Here is a 23,569-nt window from a genome sequence, read left to right as displayed (position 1 = left end):
TCTGTTGCCCAGGCTGGGATGCAGTGGTGCAGTCACAGCTCAGAGTAGCCGTGACCTACCTGGTTTAGGCGATCCTCCCACTTCATCCTCCTGAGAAGCTGGGACCACAACCGCATGCTACCAAGGCCAGCTAATTTTCTTTTGTATTTTTTTGTAGAGATGGGGTTTTGCACTGTTGCTCAGGCTGGTCTCAAACTCCTGGGCTCAAGCAGTCCACTTGCCTCGGCCTCCCAAAATGCTGGGATTACAGACATGAGCCATTGTACCCAGCCATGTTCCACAGATTAATACCACTCTTTTTATATATTGCTGGGTTCAATTTGCTAATGTTTTGTTGAGGGGGGTGGGGTTGCTTCTGTATTCATGAGGGATATTGGTCTTTAGTGTTCTTTTATTGTCATATCTTTGTCTGGTTTTGGTTCAGGTAATACTAGCCTCGTAGAATGAGTTGGGAAGTATTTTCTATTTTTTATTTTTTTTTTGAGACGGAGTCTCGCTCTGTCGCCCAGGCTGGAGTGCAGTGGCGTGATCTTGGCTCACTGCAAGCTCTGCCTCCTGGGTTCGTACTGTTCTCCTGCCTCAGCCTCTCGAGTAGCTGGGACTAAAGGCCCCCATTACCACACCCAGCTAATTTTTTGTATTTTTTAGTAGAGACGGAGTTTCACCCTGTTAGCCAGGATGGTCTTGATCTCCTGACCTCGTGATCTGCCCGCCTTGGCCTCCCAAAATGGGAAGTATTTTCTAAAAGAAATTTGTAGAGTTGGTATTATTTCATCCTTCAGTGGTTAGTAAAATTCTCCACTGTAATCCTAGTGGTCTAGGCCTAGAATTTTCTTTGTTGGAGGATTTTAAACTTTGAATTCCAGTTTTTTTTTTTTTTTTTTTTTTTGTATTTTTAGTAGAGATGGGGTTTCACCGTGTTAGCCAGGATGGTCTCGATCTCCTGACCTCGTGATCCACCCACCTCGGCCTCCCAAAGTACTGGGATTGTAGGCTTGAGCCACCGTGCCCGGCCTGAATTCCAGTTTTTAACAGCTCGAAAACTATTTAGGTTATTTATTTATTTATTTATTTAAATTATTTGAGACAGAGTCTTGCTCTGTCGCCCAGGCTGGAGTGCAGTGGTGTGATCTTGGCTCACTGCAAGCTCCGCCTCCCAGGTTCACGCCATTCTCCTGCCTCAGCCTCCAGTAGCTGGAACTACGGGCGTCTACCACCGTGCCCGGCTAATTTTTTGTATTTTTAGTAGAGAAACTGATGTTTCTGTTTTACCATGTTAGCCAGGATAGTCTCGATCTCCCGACCTCATGATCCGCCCACCTCAGCCTCCCAAAGTGCTGGGATTACAGGTGTGAGCCTAGGTTATTTATTCTTGCCGCTTTTTTTTTTTTTTTTTTTTTTTTTTGGAAGATGAGATCTTGCTTTGTTGCCTAGGCTGGAGTGCAGTGGTACAATCATAGTTTACTATAGCCTCCATCTAACTGCTGGGCTCAGGTGATTCTCCTACCTCAACCTTCTGATTAGCTGGAACTACAGGCGTGTGCCGCTACACTTGGATAATTTTTTTATTTTTTTTCATGCCAGGGTCTTGCTTTGTTGCCCAGGCTGGTTTCAAACACCTGACCTCAAGTGATCCTGCCACCTTGGCCTCCCCAAGTGCTGGGATTATAGGCAGGAGCCACTGTGCTCATTCTTGAGTGAGTTTTGGTAGTTTTGGTATCTTTCAGGGAATTGGCTCATTTCAAATATGTTGTCAAATTTATGTGCATAGAGTGTTGCTTTTTTTTTTTTTTTTTTGTCTGAGATGGAGTCTCACTGTTGTTGCCCAGACTGGAGTGCAATGGCACAATCTCGGCTCACTGCAACCTCCGCCTCCCTAGTTCAAGTGATTCTTCTGCCTCAGCCTCCCAAGCAGCTGGGATTACAGGTGCCCGCCACCGTGCCTGGCTAATTTTTATATTTTTAATAGAGACGGGGTTTCACCATGCTGGCCAAGCTGCTCTGGAACTCCTGGCCTCAGGTCATCCACCCACCTCGGCCTCCCAAAGTACTGGGATTATAGGCATGAGCCTCCGTGCCCAGCTGAGTATTTCATAACTGTAATTTTAATGTCTTCAGGATCTGTAGCTGTCACCCCCTTTCATTCCTGATGTTGGTGATTTATGTCTTTGATCTTTTATTCTTGGTTAATCTGGCTAGAGGTTTATCACTTTTATTGATCTTTACAAATAATCAACTTTGCATTCATTAATACTCTGTATTTGTTTTTTCTGTTTTCAAGTTTCTTGATTTCTGCTCTTTTTTTTTTTTTCCAGTTGGAGTCTCGCTTTGTCACCCAGGATGGAGTGCAGAGTAGCGTGATCTCGGCTCATTGCAGCCTCTGCCTCCTGGGTTCAAGCGATTTTCCTGCCTCAGCCTACTGAGTAGCTGGGATTACAGGTGCCTGCCACCACGCCCAGCTAATTTTTTTTCGTATTTTTAGTAGAGACATTTACTGCTATAAAGTTCTCTTAAACACTGACTACATTACACGAATTTTAATAAGTTATATTTCTGTTTTCATTCAGTTAAAAATTGTTTTCTGATTTTCCCTGAGACCACCTCTTTGCCCCACAGATTATTTAGAAGCGTGTTTAGTTTTCTAATATTTGGGAGTTTCCCAATATCTTTCTGTTAAGGATTTCTAGTTTATTCCATTATGGTCGGAGAACAAGTCTTAGTATGATTTCAGTTCCTTTATTTTTGTTAAGGTTTGTTCTGTGGCCCCAAATATGCTCTATCTTGTAACGGTTCTAATATTTACTTGAAGAATGTACATTCTGCTGTCCTTTTTTTTTTTTTTTTTTTTGAGACGGAGTCTTGCTCTGTTGCCCAGGCTAGGCTGGAGTGCAGTGGAGTGATCAAGATCACACTCTGTGATGCAGAGGCTCACTGCAGCCTCCGCATCGCAGGTTCAAAGTATTCTCCTGCCTCAGCCTCCCGAGTAGCTGAAATTACAGGTGCCCGCTGCTACGTCTGGCTAGTTTTTTATATTTTCAGTAGAGACGGGGTTTCACCATGTTGGCCAGGCTGGTCTCGAACTCCTGACCTTGTGATTTGCCTGCCTCAGCCTCCCAAAGGCGTGAGCCACTGTGCCCAACTTCTGCTGTCTTATATTATTTATAGTTACAGTGAATCTAGCTAGATATTATGGAATAGAAGGAAAAAGTCACTTGTATGTTTAAGATAAAAAGAGTTGTCCAGGTGCAGTGGCTCATGCCTATAATCCCAGCACTTTGGGAGGCCGAGGTGGGCGGATTGCTTGAGTGCAGGAGTTCGAGACCAGCCCAGGCAACATGGCAAAACCTCATCTCTACAAAAAAATACAAAAATTAGCCAGGTGTGGTGGTGCATGCCTGTAGTCCCAGCTACTCAAGAGGCAAGAATTATTTCTAACATTTGACAAGTTATTTCAGGCCATTCCCGTAGACCTCAGGGAGTGTCCATTCACTCTTGCACTGTTAAATAAAAAGTTTGCAAGTACTTTTAGGCCTTAAGGAAGCATGGTTCTCAAATTGTCGTGTGCATCAGAATCATGGCAGAGACAGTTAATGAGATTCCTGCATTCCATACTCTGGAAAGAGCAGTTAGTGTTTATTTTAGATATTCTTCATAGATAAATGATCTCATTTACACTTTCCAAACATACTTCTGAGAGAGGCACCATTTTACAGATAAGGAACTTGTATGAGATTACGTATGTAATAAATGAAAGGGCCAGTAAGCCTGGCTTGTCTTACTCAGGATCCCAGACTAAACCACAGCACTACACGGGTCCTCATTCCTGAAGTGTGCTGATTCCTGAGGTCCACGGTGAAACCAAGAAAGATACATGTTAAATCATCCTTCGTATTTTGATTTGTCTTGTCAACAACTGTGAAATATATAGTTATAGTCGTATTGACTACGTCTTGGAGGCTGTCCTAAAAATGATTTATATAATTTTATTTTCTCCTTTGTCTTCTAAAAAGAAGAGAAATTTACTTCATTAGTGGTGACTTTCATAATGAAAACACAGTTTACTACAAAGGGAGACCTGTGGGCCATTGCGTCTTCCATATCTAGTAAATTATCTTTTCTTTACTGAAAAGAGTGAGCTTGGAGTCAAACAGCAAGTTTTATATCATGATTTCTTCTTCTTTAACTTTATATTATGGAAAACTTTAAATATCTACACAATTGAAAAATTTTTGTTTTTTTGAAATGGGGTCTCACTCTGTTGCCCAGGCTGGAGTACAGTGGTGCGATCTTGGCTCACTGCAACTTCTCCCTCCCGGGTTTGAGCAGTTCTCCTGCCTCACCCTCCCTAGTAGCTGGGACTACAGGCGCACGCCACCACACGCGGCTAATTTTTGTACTTCTAGTAGAGATGGTGTTTCACCATGTTGGTCAGGCTGGTCTGGAACTCCTGACCTCAGGTGATCCGCCTGTTTTGGCCTTCCAAAATGCTGGGATTACAGGTGTAAGCCACTGCGCCCGCCTGAAAGATATTTAATAGAGTAATGAACCTCCATGTATCCATTACCCAGCTTTGATTATCCACTCATGCCATTATTGTTAAGATCCATCTCTCCACTTCTTTGCTGCCTGTTTATTCACATCATTTCATCTAAAAATTGCAGAGTAGATCTATAAAAATAAACGCTTTTAAAGCAGAGAGTTTTTGAACAGTTCAGTACATGGATTTTCCTTTAAATGCTTTGTAAATGTCGTTACTTGCACAAAGCCTTCATGTGTTCTTGCACTCGTAATTAATTTTGTAGTGCTTCACAACTTTTCCAGCAGGGGGCACTTGGAGGCTGGAGGGATTTAGGTATTCAAAGGAGAGCCCTTGAGCTTTTATCATAACCCAGAGTAATCCATCTCTTCCCATGCTTTTTGAAAAATCTCTTTGGTGAATCTAGATGCAAAGCAAAAGATGCGACAGGCCTGGAAGTCCTGGTTGATCTACGTGGTTGTTCGTAGGACCAAACTTCAGATGCAGACTATAGCTCTGGAGTTTAGGCAACGGAGTATCTTATGGTGAGTCTGCTCAACTGCCCTACAAAGTATCAACCATCATTTTACCTCATCAGCTTTATGGTGCTGGAAAACAGCATAAAACCCCACCTTAAAACAATGGTTTGTGTTTGGTTTTATTTTTATTTATTTATTTATTTTTCGAGATAGGGTCTTACTCTGTCACCCAGGTTGGAGTGCAGTGGCACAGTCTCAGCTTACTGCAACTTCCACCTCCTAGGCTCAAGCAGTCCTTCCACCTCAGCCCCCTGAGCAGCTGGGACTACAGGCATGCATCACTATGCCCAGCTAATTTTTTTTTTTTTTTTCATTTTTTTGTAGAGGCGAGGTTTTATCATGTTTCCCAGGCTGGTCTTGAATTCATGGGCTCAAGCGATCTGCCCACCTCAGCCTCCCTAAGTGCTGGGATTATAGGCATGAGCCACCATGCCCCATTCTCACCTTGAAACAATGTTTTGAATGTAGTTGATGCCTAATAAAGATTTATTGATAACTTGTTTATCAGTTTCACATAATCATAATTAACACGAATTGAGTGCTTACTATGTTCTAAACTCTGTTAAGTTTGTGTGTGCATGTGATAATTTTGTAATGTAAAGTATCTTATCTAACTCTTACCATAAACTGTAAGTACCATTATTGTACAGATTAAGTTGTACAATAAGGCTCAGAGAGGTCGAGTAACTTGCCTAGCACATACAGGTTGTAACTGGCAAAACTAAGGCTCACCCACCCATACTCTTAACTGCTGTTCTGCATTGCAGCCCATCAGCATTGTAGACATACTGGAAGAACATGAATTAGTCCACTTTTGTAGCCAGATGTGTAACAGTGAGCTGCATTATAACGGACAGATTTCACTCTCTTGTCTGTAGTGATCTACTGGTGTCCTGAATGGTAGTATATTAAGAGCTCACTTCCTGCCTGAAAGAGTTGGGTATTGAACAAAGTATGGATAATAGGAGAGGCTTTCAGCTGCACTTACTTGGGTTTGAATCCCTCTTCCAGCCTGTATTATTGGGTCATTTCATCTCTTCAGCTCTTATTTTCTTCATCATTGAAATTGTTACACCATACTTACAGGTTTGTCATCAGGAATAAATAAAGTAATATCTGTAAAGTGTTTAACAGTGTCCAGAACATCAGTGGGCATAAAGAAGTTATTTATTTAAGTAGAAATAAAATAGGCAGAGTGCAGTAGCTCAGACCTGTAGTCCCAACACTTTAGGAGGCTAAGGTGGGAGGATTGCTTGAGGCCAGGAGTTTGAGACCAGCCTGGGCAACAAAGCCAAGACACTGTCTCTACACACAAAAAAATATTTCTAATAAGTAATTAAAATCGTTACTTAAAATGTGTTCAGCGGCCGGGCGCGGTGGCTCAAGCCTGTAATCCCAGCACTTTGGGAGGCCGAGACGGGCGGATCACGAGGTCAGGAGATCGAGACCATCCTGGCTAACACGGTGAAACCCCGTCTCTACTAAAATACAAAAAAAATTAGCCAGGCGTGGTGGCGGGCGCCTGTAGTCCCAGCTACTCGGGAGGCTGAGGCAGGAGAATGGCGTGAACCTGGGAGGCGGAGCTTGCAGTGAGCTGAGATCCGACCACTGCACTCCAGCCTGGGTGACAGAGCAAGACTCCGTCTCAAAAAAAAAAAAAAAAAAAAGTATTCAAGTATTTAAAAATGCCTAATTAGTATGCAGTTTTACTTGAGTCTGAGTGATTTTTTTTTTTCCCCGAGATTTATTCTCGCACTGTTGCCCAGGCTGGAGTGCAGTGGCGTGATCTTGGCTCACTGCAACCTCTGCTTCCCAGGTTCAGGCTATTCTCCTGCCTCAGCCTCCCGAGTAGCTGGGATCACAGGAGCATGCCACTATCACCCGGCTAATTTTGTTTTTGTTTTTGTTTTTGTTTTTGTTTTTGAGACAGAGTTTCACTCTTGTTGCCCAGGCTGGAGTGCAATGGTGCAATCTCGGCTCACTGCAACCTCGACCTCCCAGGTTCAAGCAATTCTCCTGCCTCAGCCTCCTGAGTAGATGGGATTACAAGCATGCACCACCACACCTGGCTAATTTTGTATTTTTAGTAGAGACAGGGTTTGTCCATGTTGAGGCTGGTCTCGAACTCCTGGTCACAGGTGATCCGCCCGCCTTGGCCTCCCAAAGTGCTGGGATTACAGGCGTGAGCCACCGCACCCTGCCAAATTTTGAATTTTTAATAGAGACAGGTTTTCACTATGTTGGCCAGGCTGCTCTCAAACTCCTGACCTCAGGTGATCCACACACTTCAGCCTCCCAAAGTGCTGGGATTACAGGCATAAGCCACCGTGCCAGGCCATAGCCTATGTTTTTTAACAAGCCAAATTGTGTAGGCCAAACAGAGCATATCTGTGGTGTCTAAAGCAGGATCTGACCGTAGGAACCATAAGTTTCCAACCATTAATTGGCAGATCTGGGACTTTTTCTCGATTATTTTGTTTCCTTTTTTTCCCCAGCAGTGAATCTAGAGATGGTGCTATGAAGGGGAGGGCTAGAGCTGAGGGTCTGAGGCCCCACACTAACTGCTCCTCTCTTTTCTGAGTGGCTTTTTTCTGATGGATTCCATCTTTGATTTGCTCTTTCACAGGGTGTGGTGGAGCATGTGGAGGCAGCAACTAGGACAGGTCCGTGTGAGCCGTGCCCTCCATGCCTCTGCTGTGAAGCACAGGGCCCTGAGCCTCCAGCTGCAGGTGAGTCCAGTAAACGTGGGTTTTGGCATCCTCTGTCCATGTTGTCAAGTCTCTCACCCACAGAGGGAAGTGCTGGGCCTTCCCTGCAGCTCAGGGCCTGAGCCGGCGTGGGGGGCAGAGGTAATCTGGAAGGCTGGGCTCTTCCAGAGGGAGGCTGCTGTTAGGAATAAAGCAGAGGCTTGTCCTAGATGAGCCTAGATCAGTGGCTTCCAGAGTGCTTCTGGTAATTGTGGAGCTGGAGAGGGATTTATGAATTAGTTATAAACATGTTTAAAGAAACAGCAGTATACTCTGATTTCCTCATTACTGTTTTCCTACAGCAAATCAGAAAATAATTGGGGCAAAAAAGAAACTAAGACTGAAGAGAAACCCTGGCTGCTGCTGCTTTGTAGTTTTGATGGTCTTAGAGTGTTCTTTTAGGCAAGCCCCTAGCTTTTTTTGTCAATCGTAAAGGACTAAGGCCTGTACTAAAACTTTCTTATCCTTTGACATATTCTCTGAATTCTTGTCATGTTTTTATGTCTGCTGGGTACTTACAGAGCTGCCAAGTAAGTTATAGGAAATAGAACCGGGAAGAGGAAAAAAAAAATTAGCCCGTTTCCAAATGTAGGAATAGTATCTTCTTATTCTAACAACAAATTGCATAGTCCATGCGACTATGTGCAAATCACATGCAAATAGCATATATAGTCATCCAGATCAGTGATCAGCAAACTGGCTCACAGGCCAACTTTGGACTGCTTTCTGTGTTTGGAAATAAAGTTTTATTGGGATGCTGTTACACCCATTCGTTTACGTATCATCTGTGGCTGCTTTCCGATTACAAGGGCAGTGTAGAGTAGTTGCAAAAGAGACCTTATGGCCTGCAAAAACTAAACTATTTGTTTTCTGACCCTTTAAGAAAAAGTTTGCTGACCTCTGAACTTGTAAGGTCTTCTGAGGCGATAGCAAGGAAATAAGAGACACAGCCAATAATAATAACAGTACCAATAAGCAGCAGCAACTGCAGCCTGAGTGACAGAATGGGACCCTGTCTCAAAAACAAAAAGAAGAAGAAGTAGCTTTTATCGTTGTCTACTTGTGTTAGGTGCCGGACTAAGTGCTTTACATGCATTATCTAATTTTCACAGACCTTTTTAAAAAGTCCCATGTTGTTGTTAAGAAAACCAGAAAGGTTAAATAACTTGAACCAGGGTCATATGTATAGTGAAGCTTAGAGCCAGGTTTTAACCTAAGCAGCCAGAAAGCTGCATCATTATCTTTTTTTTTTTTTTTTTTGAGACAGAGCATCACTTGCTCTCTCACCCAGACTGGAGTGCAGTGGCACGATCTTGGCTCATTGCAACCTCCGCCTCCTGGGTTCAAGCAATTCTCCTGCCTCAGCCTACCAAGTAGCTGGGACTACAGACGCATGCCGCCATGCCCGGCTAATTTTTTGTATTTTAGTAGAGATGGGGTTTCACTGTGTTGCCCAGGCTGGTTGCTAACTCCTGAGCTCAGGCAGTCTGCCTGCCCCAGCCTCCCAAAGTACTGGGATTACAACGGTGAGCCGCCGTGCCTGGCCCAGAATTTTTTAAAGTAACAAAATTTAATGGAGTGGACACTGCCGAAGCTCTACCCTCCCTCCCTCCGTTCTACCTCTCCTCCTTAGAGATAGCCACTCTTGATTCTGGTATGATTGTTCTCCTATATTCTTTTTTCTTGTAAAAATATGTGCACATATCCTTAAAGAATAAATGCGTGGTGCACTCCTGTAGTCCTATCTACTCGGAGGCTGTGGCAGGACGATCACTTCAGGTCAAGTGTTTGAGGCTAGCCTGGGCAATATAATTAGACCCCATCACTTTAAAAGAGGTGGGAGAGGCCACGGTGGCCTACGCCTGAATACTGGGACTTAGGGAGGCCAAAATAAGAGGATCACTTGAGTTTAGGAGTTTAAGACCAGACTAGGCAACATAATGAGACCCCCATCTCTACAAAAAAAAAAAAAAAAAAAAAAATTAGCTAGATGTTGTGGTGCATGCCTGTTGTCCCAGCTACTTGGAGGCTTAGGTTGGAGGATCACTTGAACCTGGGAGGTCAAGGCTGTGGTGAGCCATTGGTCATGCCACTGCACTCCAGCCTGGACAGTAGAGCAAGACCCTGTCTCAAAAATAAATAAGTAAATGAATAAGTAAATAGCATGGCTTTGTGTAGTTGGGACATTTATGAATGGTGCCATACTGTACTTTGCAACTTGTTTTTTTAGTGCAACAGTATATTGAGGTTTAGCCATGTGATTTCTTTCTTCCTTTTTAAAAATAGAGACAGGGTCTTTCTCTGTTGCCCAGGCTGTTCTTTAACTTGCAGCCTCAAGCAATTCTCATACCTTGGCTTCTTAAAGTGCTGGGATTACAGGCCTGAGCCACCCTGCTTGGCCCTATCTATGTGGATAGACAGAGATTTATTAACTGTGTATATTATGCCATTGTATAAACAAGGCACAGTTTATCTGCTTACTGATGGACTGTTGACTACCTCTGCTTTTTATAATTACGAACAATACTACCAAGAGCATTCTTTTTTTTTTTTTGAGACTCCATGCAGTGGTGCGATCTCAGCTCACTGCAACCTCCGCCTCCCAGGTTCAGGCGATTCTCCTGCCTTAGCCTCCCAAGTAGCTGGGACTACAGGTGTGCGCCACCACATCCAGCTAATCTTTGTATTTTTAGTAGAGATGGGGTTTCACCGTGTTAGTCAGAACGGTCTTGATCTCCTGACCTCGTGATCTGCCTGCCTTGGCCTCCCAAAGTGTTGGAATTAACAGGCGTGAGCTACCACACCTGGCTATTAGGATTTGTATTGCAATATATTGACAGCTTATTAGGTTAGAAAACTTGTCATATTGAGTCATTTCATCTATGAATTTGATATATCTCATATTGCTGAGCTTGAGAAGGAGAGTAGGAAGGATGAGGTCATGAGGTAACAGCCAGAACGTTGGGCCTTGCAGGCAGCACCTGAGAAAAAAGGCTTTGACTTTTATTCCTGGGAAGGTGAAGAGCTGCTGACTCTTAGCAGAGGAGTAACGTGATTGTACCTACCTCTTAACAGGATTCTCTGATTCATAGTGTACTGCTTTTGGGGTAAGAAAGGGAAGGATATATATGAATATGTGTGTGTGTGTGTTTGTGGTGTGTGTGTGTGTGTCTGTGTCTGCTTATATTTTCAAGAAGGAATAATGGAAAAATAAATGAAAAACTTACCAAAAAATGGTTACCTATAGGAGGAGGGAAGGAAGAGTATAGGAATAGAGTACTTCTGTGAATTTACTTTGTTACATAGTTTTAACTTCAGAACTATGCAAATATTTTATATAATTACAAAGCAAGAGTAAATAAAAAAGCAATTGATATATTTTCAAAACTGAAATAAACATATCAAGTTTGTGGCAATGACTACACAGAAAATAATTACTTCAAGTAACTTTAAAATACAATATTTTGACTGTTCACCCTGGTGGAATGTGTTAAAAGGACATAATGAACTGCTAAGAAATCTAAAACCACATTCTTACTAAATAAGTGTTATTGTTACTAGGAGGTTTGAAATTGTTGTATTGAAAGTATTATAGTTACATTGTAAGATAAAGCAAATAAATTATGGCAGTGTTGTTAGGAATAAAGATCTTCAATAGAAAAGATTACAAGTATAAAAATTAAAGAAATTAAATCTGCATTTGAAACTGTAAATATCAATATGGACTCAATTATATATGTATATGTATATATATGTGTGTGTATATGTGTATGTGTATATATATGTGTGTGTGTGTATCTATATGTGTATATATAACTATAAATACATTTCTGGCCTGGCACGGTGGCTCCCAGCACTTTGGGAGGCAGAGGCAGGTGGATCACCCGAGGTCAGGAGTTCGAGAACAGCCTGGCCAACATGGTGATACCCCATCTCTAGTAAACATATAAAAAAATTAGCCGGGCGTGGTGGTGGTGGGCACCTATAATCCCAGCTACTCGGGAGGCTGAGGCACGAGAATCACTCAAATCCAGGAGGCAGAGGTTGCAGTGAGCTGAGATTGTGCCAACTATACTCCAGCCTGGGTGACAGAGTGAGACCCTGTCTCAAAAAAAAAAAAAAAAAAAGCATTTCTAACTATTTACTGAAAAGACTTAGAAGTAGTGACCAGTAGTATAGCATTTAGTATCCCCAGTGCCCAAGTTGTGGTCTTAACTATTTCCCACTAATAGGAAGCAGGGCTTTTTAGAGAAATGGCTGATTATAGGTCTGGGGCAGGAAATAGACAAGATACACCTAGGACATAGGGTGCTGAAGACTGAGGAACTTAACAAAAGCTAATGGAATTGTGTCAGAAGGACTCAGGGACCAATTTGGAAGGGTTCCCGGGGCTTAAGATAGAAAAGTTTGAGCATCAAAAAACAATAAGCTAGGCATGGTGGTGCCTGTAGTCCCAGCTACTCAGGAAGCTGAGGCAGGAGGATCACTTGAGCCCAGTAGATTGAAAACATCAAGTACATAAAATTCATGCATTTGAAATAACTTTAAAAGAAAGTGGAACTCGTCGGTCATGATTTTGGGTTGTTAGGGGAGTAACTCAACTCTTTAAAAATTAATGAAGGCAAAAAATGAAGCGTTTATCCCACCTTTCCTGTATAAACTGTTAACTCCAAGAAACCAGAGGGTTAACGAGAGAGAAGGCTTCTTTATAGAATTCCACAGTTAATAAATGCAGAAGGAGTACTAGCATAGAAAATTGCTGTTTTGCCACCTCTAATGAGGACACAGATCTAGGCAGCCATCACTAGGTGAGAGGATGGTGGGAAAATACAGGAGAAATCTGGCTACCTGCCGTCTGAATCCACCAAACAATCTTGGCATTGCTACAACTATGGCAGCCAGACTTGATGTGCCTCATGATACTATGTAAGTGGAAGTACCCAGCCACATTCATGAACTGTTCTTGCCTAAAAGATTGAACATGACTCCAAGCCTAATGCAAATCTCTCAGTTTATAGGAAATACAGGAGTCAGAGTAACAAGTTAAAGACACTTCGAGATTACAGTCAGTCACATCCAAAATGTAGGACATTTTATAGGATAGATGACTTGATTTCTCTAGTAGATTGATGGCATGGAAGAGGAAAAAAAAGCAGGAAAGGAAACTGTCATATAAAACAGAGATTTAAGTGACCTAACAATTAAAGCAAACCAAAAAGGACCACTCTGGCTGTCGTGTTAGGAATACATCAGAGCCAGGCATGGTGGCAGATGTCTGTAATCCCAGCACTTTGGGAAGCCAAGGCAGGTGGACAGCTTGAGCCCCAGCATTTGAGACCAGCCTGGACAACAAGGTAAAACCCTGTCTCTACAAAAAATACAAAAAATTATCCTGGTATGGTGGCATGTGTCTGTAGTCCCAGCTACTCAGGAGGCTAAGTGGGACGATCACCTGAGTCCGGGAAGTTGAGGCTGTAGTGAGCTATGATTGCACCACTGCCCTCTAGCCTGGGCAATGGAATAAGACCCTGTCTCAAAAAAAAAAAATAGCTGGGCATGGTGGTGCATGCCTGTGGTCCCGGCTGCTCAGGAGGCTGAGGCAGGAAGATTGCTTAAGCCCAGGAGGTTGAGGCTGCAGTGAGCAGTATTCTTGCCACTGCACTTCAGTCTGGCAGTCTGGGTGACAGAGTGAGACCTTGTCTCTAAATAGATAAATAACCAGAGATGATCGAGGATAGAAACAGGGAGAACAGGTGAGAAGCTATTACGAAATTCCAGGTGAGATTTTGCACAAAGATGATAAGAAGACGGTAGTTGGATTCTGGATATCTTTTATTTTTTATTTATTTTATTTTTTTTGAGATGGAGTCTTGCTTTGTCGCCCAGGCTGGAGTGCAGTGGCCGGATCTCAGCTCACTGCAAGCTCCGCCTCCCGGGTTTACGCCATTCTCCTGCCTCAGCCTCCCGAGTAGCTGGGACTACAGGCGCCCGCCACCTCGCCCGGCTAGTTTTTTGTATTTTTTTTTGGTAGAGACGGGGTTTCACCGAGTTAGCTAGGATGGTCTCGATCTCCTGACCTCGTGATCCGCCCGTCTCGGCCTCCCAAAGTGCTGGGATTACAGGCTTGAGCCACCGCACCCGGCGGATTCTGGATATCTTTTAAAGATGTAACCGACACCTTTAAAAGATGTGTGGATGAGATACGAAGTTTTAGAGTCCAAGATGACTTCCAAGTTTTGGCCTGGGGAATTGTAACAATGGAGTGCCATTTACTGAAATAGGAAAGACTGCAGGAGAAGCAGGTTTGTGGGAAGAGATTAGGAGGAGCCCAATTCTGGCCTCTGTATCTTCAGCCTGATAGGCCTTTTGAATATCCACAAGAAGATATGTTAAGGAAGCAGTGGGATATTGGGATATATGTGTGGAATATTGAGGATGGGGCCAGGATAGGAGGTACATTTGGGAAATTCAGGAGTTCTCAGTAGGCAGATGGTATGTAAAGTTACTAGAGTGGGCGAGGTGCGGTGGCTCATGCCTGTAAGCCCCAGCACTTTGGGAGGCTGAGGCGGGAGGATTGCTCGAACCCAGGAGTTCAAGACCAGCCTGGACAACATAGACCCCATCTCTTTTTTTAAAAAAACCTACTAGGGTGTGTGAAAAAATAAAGGGAGTGAGTGTAGCTAGAGGAGAGGTTCCAGGGCTGAGCCTGCGAGGTGCACAGAGGTGGGAGTCAGCAACAGAAACAAAGCAGGGACCCGGACACATCCCAAAAGCCAGGTGAAGGAAGGCGGAGGCTTTGTCAGACACTTCTGGCAGATCAAGGGAGGTGAGGACTGAAATCTGACCTTTGGATTGAGCAACGTGGAGATGGCCGATGCACTCAATAAGAGCAGTTTCATTCAGTAAGCCGTGGGAGTGGGCTCAAGAAGGCCTGCCTGGGAGACAGAGAGATTAGAAAATAGCTCTTTTGAGGAGCTTGAAACAGAAAGAACCAAAGTGTTGGCTGGATGGCACAGTGTGGTCTAGAGTCTAGAGAAGGGTGTTGCTTTCCTTGAGAATCACTGGTTTATTCCTTTCAGAAATTTTTGTGATGGCCATCTTCCCCCTACAACTTTTTATTTTTGACAAACACCAAATCATAGAAAAGGTGGATACTGTATGTGTTTCACCCAGTTTAACCCATTGTGGTTTTTTGGTTTGGTTTGGTTTGGTTTGGTTTGATTTTTTTGAGACAGGGTCTCACTCTGTCACCCAGACTGGAGTGCAGTGGTGTGATCACTGCTCACTGCAGCCTCAACCTGCTCTAAAATTATAGACACAAAGTTTATCTTAAAGCTTGTATCTCCTAAAAAGGGCAGTCTCCCACATAACCATAATATCGTTATTGTATTCCAAGAAATTTAATATTGATATGATAATATATAACATGCAGTTCATATTAAAATTGTATATTGTTGCTATTTTCATTTCCATAGTCTAATCAAAGGTCACCCATTGCTTTTAGTTGTTATATCCTGAAGACATTTTTTTAGGATGGGGAAAATAATAACATATCGGTATGCTGATTTCAGAAATCTATAGAGAGTGAAAACGTGATTTATAAGAGGGCAACTGCCAAGGCGGTAAACTTAGGAAGATGCGATGTAGCCAGAGCGGGACAGGGTTGGGAGGGGACTGACTTTGGTGGGAGGATGGACGGTTTATCCAGAGTAGCAGGAGAGAAAGAAGACAGAGCCCGTGGGCAGATGGGTGGTTAAACATGGTGGACCTTGAGGAAATTTTCTTTTGATTGCTTTTGTTTCTTAGTGAAATGGGAACGATGGTATTCAGTTGAGAGGAGGGAGAGGAGAGGTGTGACAGGTTGAAGAAAAGATATGAAATCTTTGTCTAAGTCATCTTCATATTAGGACATGCATTATCACTGATCTAAGGGTGTGCATTTATAGACCCTTAGCTTCTATAGATAGGCATCCCTGGAACTAATCTGCCTGAAAAAGGACCACTTTACAGTAAGCATCCTCTGACTTTGGAAGAAAAGGCAGACCCTCCCCTGTCCCAAATCTGAATGAATTATGTCACCCCTCGGATCGTTTCTGCTCTTTGTCTGCTTGTTTGTGTTTTTGTTTTGAGTTGGTCACTCTTGTCGCCCAGGCCGGAGTACAGTGGTGTGATCTTAGCTCCCCGCAACCTCTGCCTCCCGCGTTCAAGAAATTCTCCTGCCTCAACCTCCTGAGTAGCTGGGATTACAGGCACCCACCATCACGCCTAGCTAAGTTTTTGTATTTTTAGTAGAGATGGGGTTTCGCCATGTTGGGCAGGCTGATCTCAAACTCCTGACCTCAGGTGATCCGCCTCCCTCAGCCTCCCGAAGTGCTGGGATTACAGGCATGAGCCGCTGTGCCTGGCATCTGCTTGCTGATTTTCTTCTTCTTCTTTTTTTTTTTTAATCCAGAAAAAAATTACTTTTGAAAGCAGAATGTCCCTCTTAAAGACCCTTTTACCCCACAATCCCATAGCTTATGATCACGCTAGGGGATTGCCACTTCCTTGTTTCTAATTTCAGCCTTTCCAGTGTGTGTGTCTTTCTCTTTTCTCTTTCCACCTGTTCTTCACCCTGTTTTCCTACCTCTCCTTTGACTATTGCCTCTTCTCTGGTTTTCAGGCTTGGTCACAGTGGCGGGAACAGCTCCTGTATGTCCAGAAGGAGAAACAGAAGGTCGTCTCCGCGGTGAAACACCATCGGCACTGGCAAAAACAGAGATTTCTGAAGGCCTGGCTTGAATACCTGCAAGTTCGCAGAGTGAAGAGACAGCAGAATGGTGAGTAGGAAGCTCCAGGCTCTCAAGACAGAGGATCTGGTCACAATTTCCACTCTCCTGCTGCCGTTGGTACTGTACTAAGAAGTAATATAATGATGGTACTCCAGAAATGTTGGTAAAAGGAGATTAAGGAGGAAAATACATCATCCTTGAGTCAAACTTATTTCCCTTTGGCCTTTTCTTTTATTTATGTATCTATGTCTATCTATCTATAGATAGAGTTTTTTTTGAGACAGAGTTTTGCTCTTGTTGCTCAGGCTGGAGTGCAGTGGTGCGATCTCAGTTCACTGCAACCTCCGCCTCCTGGGTTCAAGTGATTCTTCTGCCTCAGCCTCCCAAGTAGTTGGGATCACAGAGGCTATTTTTTGTATTTCGCCCAGCTAATTTTTGTATTTTTAGTAAAGATGGGGTTTTACCATGTTGGCCAGGCTGGTTTTGAACTCCTGACCTCAGGTGATCCCCCTGCCTTGGCCTCCCAAAGTGCTGGGATTAGAGGCGTGAGCCACTGCACCTGGCCTCTTCTATATATTTTTTATCTAAATAGGGTTTTCATTATGCTATAAATATTGTAATTATTTTGATTAATATGTTGATAACCTATGGCTTTGTATCTTTCTTTTTTCCACACAGTTAATCAACATTTTCCTGCATCTTAAGTATTTGTCATAAATTTTTTTTTTTTTTTTTTGAGATGAAGGCTCGCTCTGTTGCCCAGGCTGGAGTGCAGTGGCATGATCTCCACTCCCCGCAAGCTCCACCTCCCAGGTTCGCGCCATTCTTCTGCCTCAGCCTCCTGAGAAGATGGGACTACAGGCACCTGCATGGTGCCCTGCTGACTTTTTGTATTTTTAAAAGAGACGGGGTTCCACCATGTTATCCAAGAGGATCTCGATCTCCTGACCTTGTGATCCACCCGCCTCGGCCTCCCAAAGTGCTGAGATTACAGGCATGAGCCACCGTGCCCAGCTATGAATGTTATTTTTTTTAACAACTATTCATATTTTATAGGATGGCTTACCTTAATATACTTAGCCATTCTCCTATTAGATATTTGGATAGTTACTGTTTGTCTCCAATTATGCAAATGCATATGATTTTGATACCAAGTTTTTTGGATATTGCTTATATGGTTTTGTTTCCCAGTTAGATTCAGAAGTAATAATACACATTGGTACACTTTTAAAGTTAAGTTTATTGAGTTTATACCCAAGTGAGTCAAGCACTGTGCTAGACACTGGGTTAGGGGTCTCTGGCATTCAGCCAAACCGCGCTGCAGAAATCTCTTAGGCTGCCAACACTGTCTCTTGGGAGAGTTCGAATGTGTTCTTTGGAGGATAGTGACCCCAGACCAGCAGTGCAGTTGCCCAGTCCTGGAATGTGAAGGCATTAAGCTGTTTAGCGTGATAAGCTATAGACTAACGCCTGCCTCCAGTTACAGCATTCAAATTCCAGGTCTGATTCCCATCCCCTTCCCGGGCCCTAGCTCATCAGACCATTATCTGACTAGCATTAAAAGGAGATGAAGCTGGCAGCCAGGATCAGGTTGGCTGAAAGCTCAAAAAAGCCTATGCCAGCATGGCAGCTGAATTTTATGTCATTAACTCAATCTCTAAGTCCTATCCAGGAGTCATTTGTTTAGAAGCAAAAGTAAAACAGTCCTTTTGAAAGCAACAGTTATCATTCCTGTTTATCAGTATCTAACCAGAAGCCTCAGCCCTTTGATGTAACTGATTTTATAGCACCCTCCTCCGTAAAATCATAGACCTTTTCTCTTTCCTTGGAGAGAGGAGATATAACTCAGGGATTTCTAATGACCTTTCAAGGTTTAAAAAAACTTGTATTTTGGCCGGGCGTGGTGGCTCACATCTGTAATCCCAGCACTGTGGGAGGCTGAGGCGGGCAGATCACTTGAGGTCAGGAGTTCGAGACCAGCCTGGCCAACATGGTGAAACCCTGTGTCTACTAAAAATACAGAAAAATCAGCAAGAGGTGGTAGCGCATGCCTGTAATTCCAGCACCTTGGGAGTCAGGCAGGAGAATCGCTTGAACCCAGGAGGCACAGGTTGCAGTGAGCTGAGATTGCGCCACTGCACTCCAGCCTGGGCGACAGAGCGACACTCCAACTCAAAAAAAAAAAAAAAACTTTTAGCATTGCGTGTGTGTGTGTGTGTGTAGCCTTGAACCCCTGCTCTCGCCAGTAGTGGGGTTCAGCTTGTCTTAAAGATGTTTCCAGTTCATCCTCTAACCTTGAGGGAGCAGCAGTTATTTCTCTGTTGCAGAGATGGCTGAGCGATTCCATCATATCACCGTGCTCCAGATACACTTCTGTGACTGGCAGCAGGCCTGGGAGCAGAGGCAGAGCTTGTATGCCTACCATGCCCAGGTGGAGAAACTGGCCAGGAAGATGGCCCTGCGGCGCACCTTTACTCACTGGAAACACTGTATCCTTTCAGATACCCAGGCTGTCCATTGCCTCAGCCAGGACAGCAGGAGCTCAGCAGCACGTGAAACGAAAGTCATGAGATACATGGGAAACAACTGCCAAACGATTTAAAACAGCCTTTTCTCTGTTGGCAGTCTTAAAATGTTTTGTTTAATTGGGATTGTGTATAAAAAGAGTACTTATATATTTATAGTTTAAAAATAATAAAATGGACAACTATGTATCTTATTACGCAACTTTCAAAATAGAACCTTGCTAGCACCCCTCTCTGCTCCTCCCTGATTGCATTCTTTTTCTTTTCCCTCAGGGGTAATCCCACTTTCCTGGTGAACATTTTTTGGTGTTATAATATAAGTGCTTTTCTCTGCCCACTAGGTGGGGGAAATAGCCACCACTGGCTTTTTCTTGATGATACCATCACCGTGACCATAAGCTTCCATTTATTGTGCTTTTCCTATGTAGCAGACACTATACTTCATCCTCATAGCAGTGCTGTGGGGTAGGTGCCACTATTGTCATTCTATAGATAGGAAAACAGATTCAGAGGAGTTGAGTGTATTTTAAAGTCACAAGTCATTGGCAGATTCAGGATTTTCAAAACCTGGGCCTTTAACTCCTGTGTACATATTCTTTTTTTTTTTTTTTGGAGATGGAGTCTTACTCTGTCACCTAGGCTGGGGTGCAGTGGCACAATCTCGGCTCATTGCAATCTCTGCCTCCCGGGTTCAAGCGATTCTCCTGCCTCAGCCTCCCGAGTAGCTGGGATTACAGGCATGTGCCACCATGCCTGGCTAATTTTTGTATTTTTAGTAGAGATAGGGTTTCACCGTGTTGACTGGGCTAGTCTTGAACTCATGACCTCAGGTGATCCACCTGCCTCAGCCTCCCAAAGTGCTGGGATTACAGGCTTGCAGGCATGAGCCACAAGCCTTTTTTTTTTTTGAGACAGAGTCTTGCTCCATCACCTAGGCTGAATTGCAGTGGTGCCATTTCAGCTCACTGCAACCTCCACCTCTCGAGTTCAGGCGATTCTCCTGTCTCAGCCTCCTGAGTAGCTGGGATTACAGATGCCCGCCACCACGCCCGGCTAATTTTTGTGCTTTTAGTAGACATGGGGTTTCTCCATGTTGGCCAGGCTGGTCTCAAACTCCTGACCCAAAGTGATCCACTTGCCTCAGCCTCTTAAAGTAGTGGGATCACAGGCATGAGCCACTGCATCCAGCCCTGTGTACATATGCTTTTTTTTTTTTCTTTTTTTTTTTAAGATGGAGTTTCACTCTTGCTGCCCAGGCTGGAGTGCAATGGCCCAGTCTTGGCTCACCACAACCTCCGCCTCCCGGGTTCAAGCAGTTCTGCCTCAGCCCCATGAGTAGCTGGGATTACAGGCATGCACCACCATGCCTGGCTATTTTTTTTTTTTTTTTGTATTTTTAGTAGAGACAGGGTTTCTAGATGTTGGCCAGGCTGGTCTCAAACTCCTGATGACCTCAGGTGATCCAGCCGCCTCGGCCTCCCAAAGGGCTGGGATTACAGGCGTGAGCCACTGCGCCCGGCCACCCAGCCATATTCTTAATCACTACCCCTACCATACTGTGTGCCCAAGTATAAGAATCTGGACTGCCTAGGATGTTCGTCCACACATTTTATTTGTTCATCAAAGTCTTGCTTTGTGTAAACTCCTGCTTAAATTCTTGGATACGAGGAAGCTCAGACTAATGATAGTTCATTGTCTAGTGGGGAAAATAAACATGAAAATGGGTCTTTAAATATGGCATGATAACTGCTGTCATAAAGGTTTGTATCAAGTCCTGTGAGAGCGACTGTGGAGATTCAGCCAAGGAGGTAATGTTTGTGCAGAATTTAAGTCATAGGAGATGAGAAGTTGGGAAGGTTGATGTCTTAGGGGAAGACTGCAGAAGGTTGGAAAAGGCAAAAATGAATGACATTTACGCAGGTTTAGAGGTGAGGAAAAGCATTCAAGAATCTAGTGAGCTGTAAAGGTATGGATGGTGGGAAGGTAGATGCAGAAACCTCTGGAGGTTTTTTAACTTTTTAAAATTTAGAGACAGGGTCACATGTTGCCCAGGCTGGAGTGCAGTGGCTTTCACAGGCACAGTGGTAGCTTACTGCAGTCTTGAACTCCTGGGCTTAAGCAATCCTCCCTCCTCAGCCTCCCAGGTAGGTGGAACTACAGGCACACACCATCACACCTGGCATCAGAGGTTTTTAAGAAGAGAAGAGGCTGGGGGCAGTGGCTCACACCTGTAATCCGAGTGCTTTACGGGGATCGCTTGAACCCAGGAGTTTGAGGCTACAGTGAACTATGATGGCACCCTTGCCCTCCAGCCTGGGTGACAGAGTGAGACCTAGTCTCTTAAAAAAAAAAAAAAAAGAAAAAGAAATGCAGTCAGATTTGTGCGTGGGAAAGGATAATTCTGGATTAGCGGAGAGGGGCTAGCACCGGTGGGAGACCAGTTACGGGAGGAGGCTCACTTACCCGGCTACGTAAGGGATGAGTCGGATGAACTGCAGGGTGTTGGGGCTGGGGACGGAAGAGCAGGAGGGGATGGAGAGAGCCAAGAGATTTAGGAAGAGAGCAGATGGACTTGGCGACCGATTAGATGAGAGTGGGAGGAGAAAAGGTTTGAAAATAACTCCAAGGTTTTTAGCTCAAACATCTGACTGGATTGTGATGCCACAACAGTGATTACAGAAAAAGGAGCAGATTCTGCTTTAGATATGGTGATTTCTAAATGTTTACTGAAATTGGTAGCAGTTTATCTCAGGTAATTTTTGCCTCTCATCTCATGGGCATTCAAGGGGAGGAGTGCAAGACCAGATGTTTGATCAGTAACTGACGGGGTTTCCCTTTGCCCACTGCTTCCCTGGGTCATCAGGAGTAGACAGAGGTGGACCTCAGCCCACCTGGCACGTGTGTTATCCCCGATAGCCACAGCCCTTCAGGTGGCTTGCTGAGAATGCACTGTTTAGGGGCCAGAACCTTGTTGAGACTGGAGGCCTTCACTTCCTGGCAGATATGCTGCTGTGTGCAGAAGAAGCTGCCCAGTGTGAGATGGCAGAAGAGCACCACAGGCACAGCCAGCTGGTAAGAGCTCTGCATCCTGGCATGGCTCCACTCGGCAGCCTTGCTTGGGTATCCACTCTTGGGGTACCCTGACCCCTATCACCTTCATTAAATGCAGTCAGCTATGGGTGAGTTTTCGTCATGAAACCCTCCTTTCATTGTAGGTGTCCCTATTTTCATTTTGGATTACAGGTGCTAATGGTGTAGGGTCAGAGGGGTTTGGAGCTGTAAAGGAACCTCAGAGATTTAGTCCTGAGCTTTTTTTTTACATGGGAAAAACCCCTTTTGAGTGGCAGAAGCCTCATTTATAAAATAGGTCAAAGTAGCCATGCTGTGGTTGAAGCATGTCAGGGAGTCAGTCCCTGTTCTACCTGCTACTGTTCCCTTCCCTTGCTATACGAGGTGGTCTTCAAATGTTTTCAGGAGCTTGTGGGGCTCCACAAAGCACAGTACAAAAACCCCTAATCCAGTCTGATATCTTCACTTCTGTCTCAGAAAATTGAAGCCTAAGGCTTGGGGAAATATGGGCAAATCAGCTTTGCTTAGTCAATTTGTGAGGCATTATTATTTTTTAGGGATGGGGTCTCACTATGTTGTCCAGGCTGGATTCAAACTTCTGGGCTCAAGCAATCCTCCCACCTCAGCCTCCTGAGTAGCTGGGACTATAGGCATGTGCCACCATGCACAGTGTTGAGGCATTATTATTATTATTAGAGATAGGATCTCCTCTGTCACCCAGGCTGAAGTGCCATGTTACAATCGTAGCTTGCTGCAGCCTTGAACTCCTGGACTCAAGTGATCCTTCCACCTCTGCCTCCCAAGTAGCTGGGACCACAGGCACATGCTACCATGCCCAACTAATTTTTTAGATTTTTTTTTTTTTTTTTTTTGAGACAGAGTCTCGCTCTGTCTCCCAGGCTGGAGTGCAGTGGCGTGATCTCGGCTCACTGCAAGCTCTGCCTCTGGGGTTCACACCATTCTCCTGGGTTCATGCCATTCTCCTGCGTCAGCCTCCCGAGTAGCTGGGACTACAGGTGCCCACCACCACGCCCAGCTAATTTTTTGTATTTTTGGTAGAGATGGGGTTTCACCGTGTTAGCCAAGATGGTCTCGATCTCCTGGCCTCGTGATCCACCCACCTCAGCCTCCCAAAGTGCTGGGATTACAGGTGCCAGGCCTAATTTTTTGGTTTTTTATACAGAGTCTCCCTCTGTTGGCCAGGCTGGTCTTGAACTCCTGTGCTCAAGCAGTCCTCCTGCCTCAGCATCCTAAGTGTTGGGATTACAGGTGTGAGCCACTGCACCTGGCCTTTTAGGCATGACTGATGGAGCTGGATCCAAGTCCATCCTGGCCCAACCCCAGCCCTTCCTTTCACTAAAGATTCCTTCTTCCGTTTTAGCAGCACTGCATTTATAGTTAT

The 23,569-nt window shown here is 44.3% G+C and overlaps 1 protein-coding gene across 25 annotated transcripts in view; it reads left to right on the top strand.

Annotated features, from left to right (window-relative positions):
- Positions 1-23,569, top strand: part of SFI1 (SFI1 centrin binding protein) — a 113,415-nt gene that overhangs the window by 55,631 nt on the left and 34,215 nt on the right. For 24 of the 25 annotated variants that reach the window (XR_012089479.1, XR_012089482.1, XR_012089480.1 and 21 more), the window contains 5 exons: positions 4,944-5,061; positions 7,682-7,784; positions 16,465-16,621; positions 18,901-19,062; positions 22,100-22,170. Coding sequence is in view for 21 of the 25 variants with exons in the window: in XM_073006797.1 (XP_072862898.1) it covers positions 4,944-5,061; positions 7,682-7,784; positions 16,465-16,621; positions 18,901-19,062; positions 22,100-22,170 (611 nt within the window). In the remaining 4 variants the exon portion in view is untranslated. The remainder of the gene's footprint in view (positions 1-4,943; positions 5,062-7,681; positions 7,785-16,464; positions 16,622-18,900; positions 19,063-22,099; positions 22,171-23,569) is intronic. The other variant, XM_073006804.1, reaches the window with a different exon arrangement.

Source organism: Chlorocebus sabaeus, chromosome 19, assembly GCF_047675955.1.
Source record: "Chlorocebus sabaeus isolate Y175 chromosome 19, mChlSab1.0.hap1, whole genome shotgun sequence".
Taxonomy (NCBI): domain Eukaryota; kingdom Metazoa; phylum Chordata; class Mammalia; order Primates; family Cercopithecidae; genus Chlorocebus; species Chlorocebus sabaeus.
Note: the sequence above shows the minus strand (reverse complement) of the source record. Positions and strands in the feature narration are given on the sequence as shown.